The sequence below is a fragment of the Nicotiana tabacum genome, chromosome 7 (assembly GCF_000715075.1).
Source record: "Nicotiana tabacum cultivar K326 chromosome 7, ASM71507v2, whole genome shotgun sequence".
Taxonomy (NCBI): Eukaryota; Viridiplantae; Streptophyta; class Magnoliopsida; order Solanales; family Solanaceae; genus Nicotiana; species Nicotiana tabacum.
In genome coordinates this window covers 174913392-174928817 of record NC_134086.1, presented here as the reverse complement: position 1 = coordinate 174928817, position 15426 = coordinate 174913392, and the positions used below count along the sequence as shown (strand labels likewise).

The 15426-nt window shown below is 36.0% G+C and overlaps 2 protein-coding genes across 2 annotated transcripts; one reads left to right on the top strand and one right to left on the bottom strand.

The window, feature by feature from the left end:
- The first annotated feature begins 488 nt into the window (after positions 1-488).
- On the top strand, positions 489-5689 carry LOC107765194 (26S proteasome regulatory subunit S10B homolog B-like). The gene is made up of 10 exons (XM_016583812.2): positions 489-840; positions 2718-2837; positions 2996-3132; positions 3238-3399; positions 3487-3573; positions 3657-3743; positions 3846-3983; positions 4400-4591; positions 4674-4772; positions 5270-5689. Exons 1-10 carry the CDS (start codon positions 741-743, stop codon positions 5342-5344), a joined length of 1197 nt encoding a protein of 398 aa, XP_016439298.1. The 5' UTR covers positions 489-740; the 3' UTR covers positions 5345-5689.
- Positions 5690-5745: 56 nt separating this feature from the next.
- LOC107765195 (bifunctional phosphatase IMPL2, chloroplastic) lies at positions 5746-14726 on the bottom strand. The gene is made up of 10 exons (XM_075218170.1): positions 14344-14726; positions 9543-9718; positions 9363-9441; positions 8256-8350; positions 8124-8173; positions 7126-7250; positions 6901-6967; positions 6617-6706; positions 6223-6334; positions 5746-6104 (listed from the first exon to the last, which is right to left on the bottom strand). Exons 1-10 carry the CDS (start codon positions 14532-14534, stop codon positions 6034-6036), a joined length of 1056 nt encoding a protein of 351 aa, XP_075074271.1. The 5' UTR covers positions 14535-14726; the 3' UTR covers positions 5746-6033.
- Between the last annotated feature and the right edge of the window lie 700 nt (positions 14727-15426).

Genomic DNA, 15426 nt, shown 5'->3' with positions numbered 1-15426 from the left:
AGTATATTTTTGTATATTAAAGTATTATAGCCAAATGTATAATTTGTCCTTCTTTTAACTTTAGTTATTGGGCTCAGATACCTAATTGGGCTTGAATAAAGATGACTTCCCTGAGCACAAGAAGTTGGCGGGTTATTTTAAGAAAAAATTACATAGTATATCCGCTCTAAAAAATAATTGCCAAAAAAGTATATGTTTGTATATTATGTGTATAATTTATATATAGTATATACTCCCTCCGTTTCAATTTATGTGAATCTATTTCCTTTTTAGTCTGTGCTAAAAAAGAATGACCTCTTTCCTTATTTGGAAACAATTTACCTTTACACAATGATTTATAGCCACACAAAATATATGTGCCTCATTTTACACCATAAGATTAAAAGTCTTTTCTCTTTTCTTAAACTCCGTGACGAGTCAAATGGGTTCACATAAATTGAAACGGAGGGAGTATAATTTATTATTGCCCTTCTTTTGATTTTAGTTATTGGGCTCAGATACTTAATTGGGCTTGAATAAAGATGACTTCCCTGAGCCCAACAAGTTGGCTCTGTACATCTTCCCCTACAATACGTCGGAATAATAATTAATTGCAGATTATATATTTTCAAGCAACGGTGTGCTCAAAGTATTGTACTTTCTGAACAAGGGATCTATAGATTGCTTGTTCCTCAAGTTGAGAGATTGTTCACTACCGATATCAGAAAGCAGTTTGCACAGATCTTAGAGCAAATTCCGATATGTCGACCGAAGAAGAAGCCGTCAGACGCCGTACGGCACTCGCCGACTATCGGAAGAAGCTCCTTCAGCACAAGGAGCTTGATGCTCGTGTTCGGACAGGTCACATTCTCAATCTTAAACCCTAGTGCTCTAATAATTGATGTTCAATATCATCAATTAATACTATTATTTACTCCTAAATGAGGTGGATTAGTTAATAATTCTTCAGTTCGATGCATATAACTTTTGTTCTTCTATGCGATTAGATACTGTATGTTCTATGCTGAAAGACGAAGCAGCAATTGTTAATGTGAGGGTTTAAATTCTTATATGTTTGAACCTGCCTGATACTTGTGTGAGATGCATGCCAATTTGCATTAAAATGTGATAGCTTTATGTTGAAATTAAGCATTACGCGGAAAGAAGAAGAAGATTAGAGAACTCATCGGGTGTCCTTGGATGATATAAGGATTTATAGGGTTCTGTGTTGCACTTCCAACAATTCAAATGTGTATATGTCAGCCAACACTTATGCTTTTCACTTGCTTAGGTGATTAGACAGATGATTAGCATAGGAGTGATTGAGTTTGTATTTTAATTTTAGGAAGAACTTTTAAAGATTAAAAGGTTGAAACATCAAATAGGAAAGTCAATGCAAGTGAACAAGTCCATTAAACTACGTGTAAAAGTCACTTTCTTTTTACAGTTTCTGACCTCTGAAATTCTAAATCATTTCTCATCATTCCTTACCTATAAGTGCTTGATGTATTATTGTATCTTGACTTAAAATTTTCAGTCCTTTTTTGCACATGTGGACACACACACATATATGATTTTGGAATGTAAAAAATTCATGTATGTAATTATAATGATTTTGGAATGTAAAACATTTGTATGAATTTTCAAGGTTTGGGGTAAAACATAGTGGCTTATAATATAATGTAACCTAGTGGAGAATGTTTCTTATAGATTCAATCTTACAGATGTTATTGCTACATATCTTGTCTAACTTATCAACAATTCTTGCTCGTTCGACAATTGCTTCCTGTTCTCATAATAAGCAGGATTTTTTTTGCGTGAAACTGTTTCCTAGATCCTGTGGGATTTTACTGGGTTGTTGTTGTTTGCTAGATCATGCCATTTCTTTTGGTCTTTTCATTTGTTAGATTTGTTCATTCACTAAAATGATTCTCTATCACCACAAAGTACAAGTGCTAGTACTTTATTGAGAAAAAAGGACAAGTTCTTACTTGCTGAATATCCAATCTTAGGTTGGAAATCTTTTGGACAGTTTCTTACTATAGAATAAAGATGAGAGGCTGATACAACATATAACATCCAGTCTTTTCCATAGGGCATATTAACAAATAATTCTTAATAGAGGTTTGCCAATTAAATCCAACTCTCTATCCCAAGCTAGTTGGTTCAACTGTATGAATCCTCTGTATCTAATCCGTTATGTTGAGACATATTGTTATAGTACGTGTTATATAATTGTATCATATTTCTGTGAGATGTTTGCATACTGATGTTCTTAAAAATCACACTTATCTCTACCCTAACATATAAGTCTAATTATGCTAAAAGAATCTTGGGAAATACTGTGTCAAATAATTGTAACATCTAAGCTTTAATCCCATCTAGTTGGTATCTCCTGTATGAATCCTTTGCTTCCATGTTATTCTTTTCTCAGTTAAGTTCGCATTGGTTTTGAGAGAGTGAGAGTGAAAAATTTAGAGCATATTTTTTTATAAGTGATCATGAGGCAATATATTTTTTTCTGTACTTTCATGATTATTCCTTGATATTTGTTCCGTCTATTAACTTGCCTTTTTTATAAGCTGATACAACAACAACAACATACCCAGTATAATCCCACAAGTGGGGCCTTGGGAGGGTAGTGTGTACGCAGACCTTACCCTACCTCATAGTATTCAGAATGTTTTGATCTTCTGTTATTGTATTACTTCTACTAATTGTAAAGTTGCTCTCTTCAGTGAGAGAAAACTTGCGGGCTACCAAAAAGGAATATGCTAAAACAGAAGATGATTTAAAGTCTCTTCAGAGTGTTGGGCAGATCATTGGAGAAGTGCTCCGACCTCTAGATAATGAGCGTTGTAAGTGCCTTTATCTTGACTAATATTACTTTACTCCTAGGAATGCACTATTGACCACAAAGTTGTGGTATCTTTCCTTTTCTTTTGACATGAAAGAAGTTGCTAAGGAACTGGAAGAAATTTATGGGGCTAACCAGTACTTTCCATTACTGTCTCAGTGATAGTTAAAGCTAGCAGTGGCCCCCGGTATGTGGTTGGCTGTCGCAGTAAAGTGGACAAGGAAAAATTGACTTCGGGCACAAGAGTGGTTCTCGATATGACGACACTTACAATTATGCGAGCACTCCCCCGTGAAGTCAGTAGTTATTGTTTGCTTGCAAGCACTAAGTGTTTGGGTTTATGTTTAAAATTATTACATTTGTCCATCCCCAATTTCCTCATGGTGAGAAATTTATGGCAGGTTGATCCTGTAGTACACAACATGCTTCATGAAGATCCTGGTAACATAAGTTACTCTGCTGTGGGTGGACTGTCAGATCAGATCAGGGAGCTGAGAGAATCCATAGAGTTACCTCTAATGAACCCCGAGCTTTTCCTTCGTGTTGGGATTAAGCCTCCAAAGGTAAATTGTTCAATGTAATCTTGTGTTACACATTCTTCTAAGTTTGTCGGCATGACAAAGATTGATCTTGCTTTTAATATGTCTCAGGGTGTTCTTCTCTATGGGCCGCCTGGAACGGGCAAGACATTGTTAGCCAGGGCAATTGCTAGCAACATAGATGCCAATTTCTTAAAGGTTGGATTACTAGAGTTTTAGATATATCCTCCTGTCTAATAGCATCTGATAGTGTGGACTTTTATAAATGGTGATTCCTGCAGGTTGTGTCAAGTGCCATTATTGATAAGTACATAGGTGAGAGTGCAAGATTGATCCGGGAAATGTTTAATTATGCTCGTGATCACCAAGTAAGTTTTCAATTGCATTCACTGCATAAAATTTCTGAAAATCATAAAATTGGTGATTCCTGGAGGTGGCATAAAATCTGAAAATCATTGTCTTTATTGTAGCCCTGCATCATTTTCATGGATGAGATTGATGCAATTGGTGGACGTCGTTTTAGCGAGGGGACAAGTGCAGACCGTGAAATTCAAAGAACGCTCATGGAATTGCTTAATCAGTTGGATGGATTCGACCAGCTTGGAAAGGTAGAGGTTGATCTTAGATGTTTGCTTCTATATATGTTGGAATTTGTTCCATAGTCCACGATCTATGATTTGCATCCTTCATACATAGTCTCTTTGAATTCTTCAAGTTTGATTAAATATGCTGATAAAGGAAGGAATGTTAAAGTTGCTTATCATAGTCTATTCTTAGAATCTGTGCATAAATTGCTTCACCGTTTAAATAACCTATCCATAGGTCTTCCTCCTTAATAGGAGGAAAAGTGACATCCAAGTTCAGATTTTGTTTACTTTGATTAGTCTAATCTCTTTGAATTTGTAATTTTAAACTTGGAATTCAATAGTTATTTTGAGCATGTTCGTAGAGGAGCAGAATGCATAAAAGGGGCTGGGATATTGTTTGTTTGCCTGAGTCGTTTTAATCTTTATTCGGTTTTCAGGTAAAAATGATTATGGCAACGAATAGACCTGATGTTTTGGACCCAGCTCTTCTTCGCCCTGGTCGGTTAGATAGAAAGATAGAAATACCCTTGCCTAATGAACAATCAAGAATGGAAGTCCTCAAGATCCATGCTGCTGGGATAGCCAAACATGGTGAAATTGATTATGAGGCTGTTGTCAAGCTTGCTGAGGTGGGCTAATGATGTTAACAAGAAACATCATTATATCGCTTCTGTCACATCAAAATTCTGACAGCATTGTTTTTATCCTCAGGGTTTTAATGGGGCTGATCTGCGGAATGTTTGCACTGAAGCCGGTATGTCTGCGATTCGTGCAGAGCGTGATTATGTCATCCATGAGGATTTCATGAAGGTATTTGTCTTCTTTTCCAAAATTTCTCTTAGTAAACTGGTAATTTTTAATTTCACTGTCTGACTATTCTGAGTTCACCATATAGAGTTCTTCATGCCACCGAAGTGTTGGTGGTTTTTTTTTCTCTTTTGGTAAGAGTGTTGCTGGTTGTTAAAAGAGTAATGTAGTGACTCATGGTAAATCTGCATGCGTCTTATCATGTGAAGCACCTCTGGTTTTAGATTTTGTACAACTACTCTAGATAGCATTGCTTAATTCTTATTGTTAATGAAGGCATGCCTAGAATCCTTTCACTCAGGGACATAGGTTTGTTTTGGAAGAGATGACCTCGTGTTTCTGCTTCGTTAGTAGTATCTGTATTCTTAAATTCTTTCTCCCTATTTTTCATCGTTGAAACTTTGTTCCAGAAGAGATGCGGCATTGCTTCTACTTTATTAGTTTTTCTCTTTTGTTGTTCCGAAATTCTTTTTTCCTATTCTATCTTCATTTTCCTGTAGGCGGTAAGGAAACTGAATGAAGCAAAGAAACTTGAATCAAGTGCTCACTACAGTGCTGATTTTGGTAAGGAATAAGCATGGTTGCAAGGGCCTCGGACCAATGACACAACCGAACGCGATCTGCGCTTTACTGTGCTTGTGCCATTTGAGATTTGTTTATTCTGTATTTTAGATTATGTGAAGCAGCCACCTCTTTCCCTAAAAGCAGCCTGCCTTTACTGATTTTATTTCTGTCACATCTGTTGAAGGATGGCAGAATAGAAGATACACGATAGATGTTTATTTGCTGTATTGCGTTTCTATGTGCTGAATTATGATTTGCCTTGGACCCAAAAAGAAAAACAAACGTTTAGTTGATCCTCAGGTGGTATAAAGGTTGTGGTACTCAATACAGCAGAGGGATCCAATCGAATTCTTTTCTCAGCTGAGTGTAGTTTTATGTTCTCTTGTAATTTCTTCAATTCAAATCGATCTCGAAATTGTCAAGATTTCTTGCCATCAAATAACGTGACAGAGAACAGTAAAAGCCAAGCAGTCAATTAGCCAGATGAACCAATTAACGGCGTGAGGTTACAACAGTGGACTACCATAATACAGTTTTAACAATTTAAATTATCCTAGAGTCTAGGTCGAAAATATTTAATAGCATTCATGTACGCCCAAGGGAGTAAAGCCTATGCAATGAGATCCCTTTGGCCTTGTTCTTAATCTCCTCCATGAACAACTTCAACTTCAACTACATATAAATTGAAATATAGCTGCGTCTACTGCCACTGCAATGCATCCACAGCTTGCTGGTGAACTTGTTTATCACCTGCTGCCACTACATTGAAACCTGCCAATTGGACACCAAATTTAATTCACATATCGACTTGGGACATATTTTCAGACATCCAAGGTTAGGTTGTGTATATGAAATGACATTTTTTAATGAGAACAGTGAAAAGAATTACTTGGGGCTGGTGAACCAGCAGAAGCTTCCCAAGTAAGTTGTTGTCCTTTCCAGTCGGTTATAATTCCTCCGGCACCTTCTATTACTGGTATAAGTGATAGGATGTCGTATGGCTGAAATTTTTTGTTTTTAAATCAGCATAGAGATTGTGAAAACCAAAAAACCAATTTAATGTCACTGGCTGAGGGAAGTAAAACAGCGAAATTTTCACCCCTGCACCAATATTATCAGGCAGGGTATATACCGAAGTTTCAATCAGTTAGTAATATTGGAGATAACCAAAGAGACGCTAGCTGTCCTCTATAAGGAGGGAAAAACCTCAATATGCACGTTTGGTGAAGTAAAAATCGTATCTTTGTTAGTCTAGGTAATAGAGCAAGGAGTGAGTAGCGGACCTTAAGACAAGACTCTATTACAAGATCCACAAATCCAGACGCCAATAGGGCATAAGCATAGCAATCACATCCGTAGAGTGGAACTTTCACCTGTAACAAATATAGAGGGAAGAGATAAGAATTCATAGTGGAGGAAAGAGAGTGAAACTTATTCATTCTCTCTTCCTCTTCAGTTTCCTCCCTACTCAGATCTTCTCATTGCACTCATTCCCTAGTTTTTGCTATCTTGATTGCACATTAGCTAGAACTCTATCCAATGATTTTTTGGCCATAGAATTACATACCTTGCTTCTAACACGAGCAAAGGCAAGCTCAGCGTCGCCTTCGAACAAATGTGGGCTAGTAGTGTACCTGAACTTGAAGAAAGAATGAAAATGAGAACTAGATGTAGCACAATTTTGATAACCCTGAGAAATTGAACAGATACACAGAATACAAGTACTTGAAGGTGAATAACAATGTTCTATCTTTTATAGAGAAAACTGAAAAGGTTCCAAGGAGCAACGTACAGGTAGGCCTTTGAAAGACTTGAACAACTGCGAGTGGAGATTTCTTGCCCATTCATGCTAGTGCGCCGCCCACTTAAACCAGTCCACCTCTCTTTCAGTACAGGCTGGTCAATAATACCAAGAATCTGGAAAGGCATGAATGAAGAGATCACATAGACAAACTTTTGAAAACATAGTTTATCTGCATATGTGTCTAACAGTCTACGGGAGCATAATATAAGGAGATTAAAGATAGTATCCTAGGCTGGAACTTTCATTACAACATGAGAAAGTTAAATGAGGTGGTTCCAGAGTCGAACACAATATTACTAACACAAGTGATCCCATATGGCACTAAGGAAAGAAAGCATAGATATAATATTATGTTCACAGCTATTAAGAAATCAAAAAGGCAAAAGCACCTACGTTATATTGCTAATTTCTTAAACAGACATCAATATTCCAACTCAGGCATCAGACCTTTCGCCCTTCAAGAAGAGGGAAAACATATACAGGTATAGAACCAAATGAGTAATGCATACAGGAACCATGCATGAACCAAGTGATCTAGGACTTCACTGTTGTGAGAGAAATGAAATAAAGAGGCGATTAAGCATGTTCTCAATATGGATATTCAATTGTATTTGGTACAGAAAATCTCTTGTAGACATTTAGGCAGAGTCTACATGAGAACCTCAAATTTCCCTTTTTGCTGTTATTTTTGGTTTATAAGTTCATGAGTATCTATCTCCGTTTCCTTTTTAATAAGTTATACCCGATGTCTTCTGCCAAGAGAAAATTTTCTTAGCTACAGTTAGAAAATCAAAAGTATGCCAACAGACACTGTTTTAGTGTAAAATAACCCTTGGATTTCCAACTAGCAAACACTGTCTCGACAAGAATGAAGTTTTGGAGAAAAATTGATAGTTGACAGGACTAATAAGCAAGCTTTCATTGATCTAATAGCAAACAAGGCTTATTAATGATAAAAATAAAATCAACTGGCTGGCGATTCATACCGGTTTACCTTTGTACAACAGAGCAATAAGAGTGCCAAACAAGGGTTTCCCTGGTGAGCAAAAAGTATACTGATTCATGAATATTTGAACTACAAGTTAAACAGAGTTGATATGGGAAAGACAAGCAGGTACCTGTAATGAAACTCTTCGTCCCATCTATTGGATCTAAAACCCAAACATACTCTGCAATTTCGTCCTTACACCTCCATCCCTTCTCCTCTCCATAACTATCACCAAGCAGTTCAAACACAGATTTTCAGCAAGCGTACACAGATTGTGTAATACATGAAACAGAGACAAAAGGTCTCCAATATAGATATCAGGAAAAGCATCATTGTAACTCTTGATCAATGTTTAAGGCTTCAATGGCATTGAAAGACAGCCTTCCATTTTTATTCCAACACACTGGTGATGACACAATACAGAATATCAAGAACAAAAAATATAATAATTGCATTGACTTGTGCCCATCGAATTAAAAGTGTGAATGGTATTCAGCTACCACGAGGACGATCCTACACAAGCAGATAGACTGGGCTACCAGTTAAAATTTGTGGAAAATTCACTTGTATTCTATTACTGTCTTATCAAAGTTCAAAGCACGGGAGCTTTTCAGCAAATAAGATCCATTTTAACTGTACTGCCTGCGGTTTTTTCTAGAAGATTTATCTTTCGGCTCTCGATAGAATGAGATATGGCATGTCACAAAATAAGTTTTCCAGCGAGTACATAACCACAACGAGATAGTGCCTTTCTTTCCCTATGGCGAGTGTGAGGTTATGTTGACAAATATCATATGCTAACCGTCATACTAAGATAAGCCATTCTGAGCTAAAAGCAACAGGAATGCCAAGCTGAAAATGGTCGGTCCATCCATAGGCCATTCAGTTTAAAATTTTAACATGCACACATATTGGAATAGGGAATACTCCTCTCGAATGCTGTCAAAAAATCACATTCTGTGAACCGAAAGGGGAAGCCTACTCATCGATCAATTAGAAGTGAAAAATGGAGAGACTAACTTCTATGCATGGACATCATAGAAAATATCTACACGATTAGGTCACTATTTACATGTAATAATTTTGATAGACATTAATTATTAATCAGATAAAAATAGTAAATGACATGATAAAAATCACTGGTAAGAATTTTTACATTGTTAGTTAGTGTATACAAGGATAGCGATATTAAAGCGAGCAATAAGTAAACTAGTGAGAGCAAAAACTAGTAACTCACATTGCATGGGAAGGGAAATTCTCTTGAATTATCTTCACCATAGATTCCTCTGCCGCTTGATCAGCAATCGTCACCGGACCTTTAACAATAAATTTCCACAAACATTTGAAAAAAATTCTCCGGATAGTTAACATTCGCAAGCAATTTATCCGCGTAAATTAAAATCAACAAAAGACTCACTCGAATCTTCTTTATCGAGAATATCGAAGCTTTTCCGGAAGTATTTGCGGATAACTTCACCAGCAGCATCGGCCATTTTGTTACCTACAGCAGCAAATTTGTCGAGCTCAGAGTCCTCAATTCCTAAATCAGCGATATGTGCGTTATTAGCGAGCACACAATTCCCATACCCAGGGCTAATGCTGCTCGGTGGGCCGGGCCTGAACCGGACCGGACCGGGCCCGCGGTCCTAACGGGCCTGGTGGGCCTGGTGGGCCGGTCCTGGGTGGGCCGGTCTTGGTGGGCCTCTGAGCCCGTCACGGGCTGGTCTCCATGGTTGAGCCCACGAGCCCGGGACCGTTTGGCCCGGGACCGGCAGGCGGGCCTGGGCCGGTCCTGGCGGGCCTGGCGGGCCCAACGGCTATTTTAAAAAAAAAAAAAAAAAAAAAAAAATCAAACGGCCATATTTAAAATCTAGCCGTTTGGGCTGAAAATATGACCGTTTTTTAAGTTAAAAAAATGGCCATTTGGCCCCCAAACTTTATTTTAACCCCAAACTTTATATAATTACACTTTTCCCCATTTCTCAACTATAAATACCCCCTCATTCTTTCATTTTTATTCACCAATTCATCAATATCTCTCAATATCTCTCAATCTCTCTCAATCTCTCTACTACAATTACTTAATTTATTGTTGAAATTTCGTGAAAAATTGTGAAGTTGTTGAATTGAAGTTTTCAAGTGTTCAACGATTTTCAATTTTCAAGAAGTTGTTCGGCAATCCGGTAAACTCGTTTCAACTCTTACGTTTTTATAATATATTTTTGTGTGGTTTAGTTTGCATAATTATAATTAATATGGCATTTACTTTGAAAAAAATGTTTGGTAAAGGAAAAGATAAAACCGGTGAAAGTAGTGGCCAACCAACTACCCTTCCCCGGCTCCCCGACCTAGAAAAGATAAGCAAGTTGAAAGTAGTCGCCAACCTAGACGTCCTCCTCCTTCCGTAATTCTTGATAGTGATCACCCTTGTTTTCAATTTACCGATAGTGAATTTTATCATAATGTTGCACCAGGTGATAGATTAGATGATGAAATTATGAATGCTCTTTATCCTAATGAAACCATCTTAGAAAATAATGAGGAAAATGAGGATGATGATGAAACTCAAGCACCGGATTTAGATGATACACCTACTAGTCCTCTTAATAACCCAAGTGATGCACCGGTCGACCCACCTGTAGAAACTCCTACTTTTAATAGAGAACCTGCTAAACGCTTAGAAACATCATTAGTTTGGAATTTTTTTACTCAAGTAAGAGAAAAAAATAAGGCTAAGTGTAAAACTTGTGGGAAATTAATGTCGCATAAATATGTAGGAGACCGTAGCGGCACAGGTAGTTTGACTAGGCACATAAAAACACACCCTAGAGATAAGGCTAGATTTTTTCAAATGAAAGCGCATCTAGAGGGGACAAGTGTAGATTCTGCGATTAACCCTAGTACAGGTTCAAATCTAGTTCAACCAGGAATTAACACTGTCACTGGAGGTATTTTATATTACGATCCAAATAGAGATCGTGAAGAATTAGCAAAGATGATTACTGTTATGTGCTTACCTTATACTTTTGCTTCTAATCCTAATTGGGTTCATTATATTAGAAGAGTGTTTAATCCTACTTATAAAGGTTGGCCTCGCGCAACAGTTAAGAGTGATATTTATAAATTCAAACATGAATATGAACAATATTTGCGTTATTTATTTACTCATATACCTAATCGGATTTCTATTACTACTGATATTGGTAGAAGTGGTAATGATTGTGATTACCTAACTGTTACAAGTCATTGGATAGATGAAGAATGGATAATGCAAAAACGCATAATTGCATATAGAATAATTAATTCGCGTCACACAGGTAAATTTATAGCTAACACTGTTGCAGATATTTGTAGATATTTTTGCTTTAGCGATAAAATAATGGCAATTTCAATGGATAATGCTTCTAGTAACACCAGTGCTATAGGCATGCTTACAACAACACTAAATCCTGCATTTACTAATATTTTCCATGTTAGATGTATTTGTCATATTTATCATTTAATTGTCGGTGATGGTATGCGAATATTAAACATAGAAATTGAAAAGGTTAGAATGGCTCTTAATTGGCTTTTTTATTCAAACCGTAGAAGTAGACTTAGAGAGTATTTTAAAAAATGTGATGAATATGGCCTTAGAGAAAGAAAGGTTCCTAAACCTTGCCCGACTAGATGGAATTGTATGTACGAAAGTTTAGTAGTAGCATATGAATATAGAAACCCAATTAATGCAACGTTTAATTCTCGGGTAGGTGGTGAAGATGATGATGAAATGCTTACCACTCAAGATTGGACTAATGTTAAAATTCTTTTAGATTTTTTAGAACATTTTCAAATTGCAACAAATGCATTTTCTGGGCAATATTATCCTACTATTTCAAACTGTTTAGTTTATATTGCAGCACTATCTGATTTGTTTGTTGAATTTAGTGAGGGTGGGGATATTTATGAACTTGCTATAAATGAAATGAAACAAAAGTTTAAAAAATATTTTTTTCCTATCCCTCCTATTTATGGTCTTGCTGCAATGCTAAATCCTACAATGAAATTGGGAGGTCCTCATTTTTGGTATTCAAATATTTATAAGGCTTTAGATCTTTCAAATGAGGAAATTGCGACACTTGCAGATGCAAAAGCTTCAATTAAGATTAACGCTCAAACAGTTTATAATGCTTATCAACTTGCCTTAGAGCATGCTAGGCCAACTATTCCAACCCCTACTTCGTCTAGCTCACAATCCTCTAAAAGAGTTGCGGGCTTAAAAGCTCTTAAATCTTGGACGGAGTTCAGGGGGTCTCAAGGTGAAAATTATGATGAAACTTCACATCTAAATGAGCTTCAAGTTTATTTGTCTCAGGGACTTGAAAAGGAGAATCCAGACGGCTCTTTTGATCTTTTGGAATGGTGGAAGGCAAGGGAAAAACATTTTCCTGTTCTTGCAAGGATGGCTCGGGATATTTTATCAATTCAAGCTTCAACTGTTGCATCAGAGAGCGCTTTCAGTCAAGCAAGACTGCAAATAGGTGATCATAGAGCGTCTATGAGGGATAGCTTGGAAAAATCAGTATTGTTTAGAGATTGGATCCGCTCGGAAAGAAGAAACTTTGGAATTGCAGAAGCACAACCGGCGATAGATGAAGCTTATGAAGAAATGATAGCGGAACTTACGGAGGATTCGGCTTCGCCCGGAAGTGGTGATGAACAAGCTTCTTTTCCACCACCACCAACGCAACCTCCTCCGAACCTTGAAGGATTTATGAGATTTGTTAGAGATAATACATAGAATAATATGTAACTTGTATTTTGGCACATCTTCCTTAGTTTTTTTCCTTCTAATGGTGGTATTAGTACCTTGTTGTGCTCATTCCATTGGGGGAAGGATGACTAAGAAAGATATGTCATTTTTTGGTAATAAAATTTATTGCTTCTACCCATGAGCTTCTTTTCGCAATATTTCTTTGTCTATACTTAGAATTATTTATATGCTACAATATATACATAATATACAATATATATACTACAAGAAAATATATTTATAAGATACAATATATACATAAGATACAATATATATACTACAAGAAAATATATAAGAGAATATATATACATAAGATACAATATAATATACTACAAGAAAATATATTATGCTACAATATATACATAATATACAATATATATACTACAAGAAAATATATAAGAGAATATATATACATAAGATACAATATAATATACTACAAGAAAATATATTATGCTACAATATATACATAATATACAATATATATACTACAAGAAAATATATTTATAAGCTACAATATATACATAAGATACAATATATATACTACAAGAAAATATATAAGAGAATATATATACATAAGATACAATATAATATACTACAAGCAAATATATAAGAGAATATATATACATAAGATACAATATAATATACTACAAGCAAATATATTATGCTACAATATATACATAATATACAATATATATACTACAAGAAAATATATTTATAAGCTACAATATATACATAATATACAATATATATACTACAAGAAAATATATAAGAGAATATATATACATAAGATACAATATATATACTACAAGAAAATATATTATGCTACAATATATACATAATATACAATATATATACTACAAGAAAATATATAAGAGAATATATATACATAAGATACAATATAATATACTACAAGAAAATATATTATGCTACAATATATACATAATATACAATATATATACTACAAGAAAATATATTTATAAGCTACAATATATACATAAGATACAATATATATACTAAAAGAAAATATATAAGAGAATATATATACATAAGATACAATATAATATCAAGAAGTGATATTTATGCATGACAATTTAGTGTTTTACTATTGTTTTGTTATTTTCTTTTTCGTCAAGCACTTTAATAATTAGATATACATATATACTACATATTAATATAGCCATGATACTACAAGAAATTGTCTTTAAAAAAAAAAAAAAAAACCCGCTAGGCCCGCGAAGCCCACGAGCCCGGCCCGTTAAGCACAGGACCATGTGGGCTTAGGCCCGTCACGGGCCGGTTCCACCCATTAGGCCCACGAAGACCGGGACCGCCAGGCCCGGGACCGCCAGAGCCCGGGACCACGAAGCCCGGGACCGCGAGGCCCGGCCCGTTAGGCCCACTAAGGCCCGGGCCCGGGACAAAATACAGCCCTATCGTAGGCAACGATAATTTGACTCCGCGTGAGATTGCGAACGAATTGGTACCGGAATGTGGAAAAGCAAGTGAATCGGAGACGATTCTCCGGCTATTAACGACGGAGATTGATGAGGAAAGAGGTATAGAGGTGCGGGGATTTAGAGAAAGGAAGTGAGATTGAGAGATCATTTGGAGTTGCATTGAGGAGTTTTAATAGGGCGGGAAAAGGAAGTGCTTCACGAGAGAAAGATCGGTGGGAGTTGGGAGTGAGAAGGAGCAACAGCACAGATGGCGTAAAGCGGCGTATTGGTAAGGGGAAGTATGGAAGCTGATGTGTTTTCCACCGTCCGATGTGGAGTCATTTATCTCCGCAATTACAAGATACAACAGTGCGGCCCAACTGTTAAAATATACCGTATTTCTTTAATAACCATTCTGCTTGAAAGTTTAGAGCTGGTTCCGTAATATACCAATCTATATACATACATACATATATATATATATATATATATATATATATATATATATATATATATAGATAGAGACATAGACAAGCTCTATGGCCTCCATTCATATTTATCTTTTATCTCTTTCTTTTTTTTGAGTTTTACTCTATTTTTTCCCTTATTTTCTAATTAAAGGATTAATTGTATTCTACCTTTATTAAGTTTGATTAAATAATGTAACAGACGTATTGATTTATTGTGCTGAAATGCCATCACTTTAGGATCACGATTACTGTTTGTGCTTAAAAATTCAAAAGCCACAAACTAAAAGGTTCACATTAATTACGACACCAAAAGCCGCATTAGTTATTCATCCGTAAGGTAAATATAAAGTAGAACTCTTTCGTCTAATTCTTAGTTTATTTTGACCCTTTTCCCTTTCTTTTTGGTTTCTAATGCCATATTATATTGAAAGAAGAGACTAGGGCCTTTTCCGCCCATTTTCCCAACTTAATGCGATGATGATTTTGATGTCGGTACTTGCTAAGTAACAACAACAACAACCCAGTGTATTCCAACTAGTAGGGTCTGAGGAGGTTAGTGTGTACGCAGACCTTACCCCTACCCCGAAGGAGTAGAGATGCTGT